Source organism: Gigantopelta aegis, chromosome 6 (assembly GCF_016097555.1).
Source record: "Gigantopelta aegis isolate Gae_Host chromosome 6, Gae_host_genome, whole genome shotgun sequence".
Lineage (NCBI taxonomy): Eukaryota > Metazoa > Mollusca > Gastropoda > Neomphalida > Peltospiridae > Gigantopelta > Gigantopelta aegis.
In genome coordinates, this window is record NC_054704.1 from 42177825 (window position 1) to 42183824 (window position 6000).

General features: G+C 38.5%; 1 protein-coding gene across 1 annotated transcript in view; it reads right to left on the minus strand.

The window, feature by feature from the left end:
* The window catches only part of LOC121374556 (SCY1-like protein 2), a 91644-nt gene extending 89928 nt beyond the window's left edge, over nucleotides 1-1716 (minus strand). The window contains exon 1 of the mRNA XM_041501661.1: nucleotides 1567-1716. Coding sequence (XP_041357595.1) covers nucleotides 1567-1716 — 150 coding nt within the window. The remainder of the gene's footprint in view (nucleotides 1-1566) is intronic.
* Between the last annotated feature and the right edge of the window lie 4284 nt (nucleotides 1717-6000).

Consider the following 6000-nt stretch of genomic DNA (forward strand, 5'->3'; position numbering starts at 1 on the left):
TATATCAAACGCCAGAGGAAACCAAATTGAGTTGGACGGTAAAATGAAGACTAAATCGAATGTGAAAATAATAAGCATTGCCAAAATATACTGAACGCCAATGAACACGCATCAGACAGAATTGTAGTTTTAAAAAGAATATTAGAGGAAATAATAAGATATTTAACTGATTTTGTATAACTGAATGTCTTCTTGCAGGCAATACGTATGATTGTTTTGTTTAACGATACCACTTAAGCACATTGATTTATTAATCATCGGCTATAGGATGCCAACTTTTATAATTTTGACATAGTATCTTTAGATAGGAAACCGCTTCATTTGCCCGCTAGTAGCAAGGGATCGTTTTTATGCACCATCCCACAGACAGGATTGCACATATCACTGCCTTTGATATGTCAGTCGTGGTACACTGGTTGGAACGATGACCAATAACCCCTCCAATGGAAATAGCCCAATGACCCTTCCAATGGGAATCGATCCCAAACAGACTGCGCATCAGCAGAGCGCTTTACCACCTGGCTACATCCCGTTCCCTCTTGTACATACATACCCACCAAAATTGTATACAAGAATTACGGTTATTGTGTGTTTTAAGTTTTGTAAAAATTACATGAACAAATAATAATACATTTAAGTGAGTTTGTATAATTGGATGTATGCTGGTAGTCAATAAATAACCCATGGGTCAGGATAATTGTGTATTTCATAGCAACCTCACACATTCGATAGCAATAACAATTGTAAGTTAAGTGATGCGTTTTAAATGGAGTTCAGTATATAAGGTATCTAAGTCATGATGACATTGGTCCTGTGTATATGACAAAACGACGTATACCAGGAATTATTTATGCAACTGAATACTGTATTTCATATTTGTACATGGCTTTGGTATTAGTCAGACTAACTGATGAATGCTTTTCTACAGCTTTTCTCACATAATCCGATCAAATCATACATGTGCAAAGTATTTTAATTTCACTTTCTGCAACATCAGGAATACAAACCAGCTTTATTGATTTACACACTTTTTAACAAAAACAACTGAAAGTACAGCGGTTTTACAGCTGAGTCCTTCTTGGATACACAGACTAACACAATTCTCAATTCAGACACCTATAGTGAAAAACGATTTCCTTAGAATTAAACTCTTTCTAATAATTGTTTCAATAGTAATTCTGCTCTAAACTAGTAAAAATAAAAGAAAATAAATATTACTAGTGTTCCCATGATGTAATATATTATATAAAAAAACATGAACATAAAAACACCTTTTTGAAAACCCTCAATTACTATTCCCTCCCCCCCCCACCCTCTCCAAAAAAGAGAGAAAAAATAAAAATAAAACCCAAAGTGAATCCCCCCAAAAAACACCCAATAAAAACATAAAGAAAAACAACAACAAAAAACTCCAACAATACCCCCCCCCCCCCCCCCCCCAAAAAAAAACCCCAACAAATAAAAAAGAGCAACCCCCAACAAAAACCCCCAAAGCAAACAATTAAAAAACCCACTTCACCCCAACCCAAAACAAAAGAAAAACAGCGAACAAAAATGTTCACCTACCTTTTTGTCATCCTGTCTAACAGCCTCGAATATCTTCCACACCATCTCAGGTCCCGCTGAACCTATCTGGCGACCAATTTCGAAATCGCGCATTATTGGGTTGGTATCATCAGATATTATGGAATGCTTTAGCATGGACAGAACATCCATAGTGCATGTTAAGGCGCTACATTTTCCTTTACCGCATCCCATAGGTTCCGGATCAGGTGATAACTTTCCAGTGTGTTCAAACATGAACTCCAAGAAGCTTTTGGATGCAAACGTGGGAAGCTGTGACTATTGTAGTCGATCACACAGTCTTTTTTTTTCCTTTTCCTGTTCTTGAATATATACGGTATTGCACGAACTGGATATATATAGCTCGTTAATGCGTAACAGCGTGAAGAAGTATATCTATTCCCGATAAGGAAACAGCAATTATAATGGTTGTCTATCTGAAAGCTTATCGCACAACATGTTAAATCTTCAGTTGAATTCGTCCAATTCAATTTCCGTGCACCCAGAGTAATTTTAAAAAAACTGGTATTTCTTATTAATCACATATATTCCCAAGTGTGGAGGGATTTCCCAACAGAATATAGTATGCTTAACAGCCAGTCTTGTTGAAAGCAATGCTGCTTTAGTGCGAGTTTATGTATGAGAAGCGATTAGTCAGCTGTTTGTCTTAGCCTGAAAGATTTAGTTTTGACCATAACAGCACTGTAGGTACTTAAGTCCAACTGTGGAAAGCAGTGTTATATCTTCGTTTGATTTAGTATGCGTATTCCTGTTCAGTCGAGAGCAAGAATTTCTCTTTTTAACAACAGGACAGAACAACGAAAACAATGCACCTTTCTAAAACAGCAATTTCTAGTTATGTTTTGGTGTACGTATCTCGTCCAGTGGAGAATAAGAGTCCACTTCTTTAACAAAAGAAAACAGCAGTCAAAACTCAGCAACCTACATGTGTCGATTCTTTCTCGACACGGATTACTGATTCTTTTCTCCAAAACCACTGTTTTGTTTGGGTAATTTCAACTAGCCATGGATGTGTATTCCAGTTCAATTCAAAATGGGCATCGTAAGCTTGAACAGAGTGGAACGACCGGATCAATACCACCGTGACTAGTAGGTTAAGACAGCACTAAATAAAAATAGAGTCATTTAAATGTCTATTCTTGAAGTCGACCAAATTAAGTTAATATTTATTGAGGAAGCAGTAACGAATGGCCCTTTAAAAGTAGAACTTCCAACAATATTCTACAGACGCGAAATCCGGCATTTTTGCACGATGTAAAGTAGACGCAATAAAGAGAATTCAATTTAAGACAGCTGATGATAGTTTTTACAGAATAATGGTCAAATCAGTAATGCCAACAACACGTTGGCTGCGTAACGCTATCCTTTTCTACTTCCATCTAACCTGTTTCCGCTGGTTCGAGTTACTCTTCCAATTCGTGGACTATTATGGCAAGAAAGGTTGTCATACACACGTATAATTATGTCATTATACCGATATTTAAGGTATAGACTGTCACTAGATTATAACACGTAAAGTGTATTATATAAATCAATCTATCAAAGCAATCTGACAATACGCGGTGACAGAAAATGGGCGAACTGATTGATTGTTCTGCTAAAATGGAAGGTACGTGTGTTCGACACAAAACAATATCTCTTGGCTAACAAATTAACAGGATGTGTGCTTTTGTGAACAGAAACATAATCCGGCTATATAAACGTGTAGACATTGTAGTTTATAAAGAGATAAGAAGGAAATCTCTAATGCATGATGAAATCGACGTCCAGTGGTTTTGAAATAAAAATCTGCGAGCAATCAATGGCTGTCAGGTTGGTGCTCTGCAATAACTATTTAATACCAGCGGATTCACAAGCAATCCAAAGATATCCAATTAGTACACATCTGAATGTATCTTTCCTTTTCGGCTCTAGCAGGTTGCTTTTGCTTATGGTCGATATTTGCCCTCAACTCAAGCCAGTTACGAAAAGTGGTCTTTTGGTTTCGCAATTTGTTTTTTAAAACGTTTCCTCAAAATCACGATCTAACACTTCATAAACTGCATACAACTGCAATGGGTGAGATTGAATTGACATTATATGGTCTTCGATTACTGCTGATTTAGCCATCTCGTTATCGCCAGACATGTTACGCCTGCCAAACGTGTCAACAGTGCTCACACATGATATGTGTATGTTTGTTTGGATGTAGAGAAGTCTCGCCGCCTCTGATTGAAACGGGTGAAGTTCTAGCTGACAAGACACAGATGCATCACTGATTGCGGTGACAACTCCTTCGTGTTAATTCGTGAGGTTAATGAACGCTTGTAAACCAAAGTTTCTACCATGTATTCCAGCACATACCATAGTAGTCTGCAGGAATTCTCGTAGATATTGTCTGGCTGTAAGTGATAAGTTCAATGACACGAAAACGCGAACAGAAGAACTGAATCAACTCCAGACGACACACAACGCGCAATATGGTCTTAGATTAGTTATTATAAAAATCAGACTTCTGATTCACTGCTAGTGTCTTGGATGTCACTGGATCGTCCACAAAACCAGCAGTAAGTGTCCAGTTACTTGATGATCAAAATATATTTGATTACGTGTAGTTTATTTCAAAACTGGAAACACAAAACCACTCTGTGGGAACATAATACCACTCGGTAGGTGTTAATGTCTTAATGATCAAAATATCCACGATCACTTGCGTTTCACTGGACAACTGAACTTCACATCCACTGGAATACGTCACCGAGTGTAGATACTAATATCAGCGACCAGATTTGTCTTGAAAATCCGTTCAAGGTGTCGGTGATCCGAAACACAGGTGAAAAGTTGCACACGAGAAAGACACGTCTGTTTAATACTTCGTTATGCTACCCGTTCTAACGCGACGCGCGTACGACGACGTTCATTGATTCATTTGTCAGCTCAAGACGCCCGCTCTAATCTGACAGAATAATCAAGTACATCTGTTATCACACAAAGCGCGAGACTGACTGTTACTCATCCTTCTGCTAAATCTACCACAAGAACACGCGTTTCTCCATTCAAAAAGGACTTGGCACAGGATAACACGCCGGTTATGTGTTCAGAACTACCTGGCACAAGATGTAACTAGACAGTTAGTCGTTTAAAAAGACGCAACACGAGATAACAAGACAGTTATTCGATCGAGGGAGAGAGTGAGAGAAAAAAGAAATTTTTAACACAAAGAAGCGAGCCATGCTATCCAATCAAACATTATCTGACAGAGGCACGCGCATTCCTCCATTCAGAACTGAGCGCTGCCTTTGAAAAACGCCATCCAGTTTTTGGAAGATACACCTTAAGGGTGCTCTGTAGAATTATCTCAAAATTAGTGAAAATTTTGAATCGTTTCCAAGGAGACTGTGTCTGAATCTGCCCGCAGTCAATAGCTAGTGTGAGTGTTAATTGAGCCGCGCGGTGTTTGTCAGACTCGGCTGATGGTGGGTGCTCGGCGGCACTTTGTCAGATTGTCGACAATAAAACTGTTATTCCATGGAACATCCCACAATTAGATCTGTCTCTCCAGATTAAACCTACTTTTTGCACATTTCAACTGCCTGTTGCTGGAGATGGAACGTAATTTGTTTTCCACGCTCGGGCTTGTCAGTTCCAAAAGGACGGCAGGAAAACACGCGTGTCATTAGGAAGACGACATGGCAGTTATTACTCCTTTTAGTATAATCACTGGCTTCAGGCAGATTCAGTTTGATCGACACGTGTCATTGAACACAAAAGGTCAGTCCTTAAAAAATGCTACACTTGGATTTTCTTCAAATAATTCTGGTTTTGCGCCAGTGGCCTAGCTTAAGATAAGTTGTAATCTCGTGATTTAATACAGTCGTTGCTGTCCTGAAAATACACAGATTACAGTAAGCAGGAATAGCGAGTTAATAAAAAGGAACCGAATTTTGTGTGTGTATGATTACAACGCTTCTACTTTGGTCAGTTATGTTAGGTTGAGACAACAGTTCCTCAATTATACATCTTATTTGTTTTTACAAAGTTCCCCAAATGCACGTCTTTTCACAGATACGTTTAGTTCAATACATCAGGACTTCTCAGTACACACGGGGGGACTTGAAACAAATTTCTTCGTATTATTTGATTCAAGTTCATCGACTTTTTTTTATGAATATATTTATCAAGATCCAGGTGATATGTTAGGGAATCTTCATGTGAATGTTCTCATAGCTTCGTTTTATTCCTCGTTTTTGTTACCAGGTCAGCACAGATGAAATTGCCTGCAAATAGAAATAAACGAAATGAGGCAGAGCAGGTGTTTGTTTGACAACACCCAATTATTTAATCTTCGATACCGGCCTTGGTGGTGTCGTGGATAAGCCATCGGACATAAGGCTGATAGGTATTGGGTTCGCAGCCCGATATCGGCTCTTATCCAGA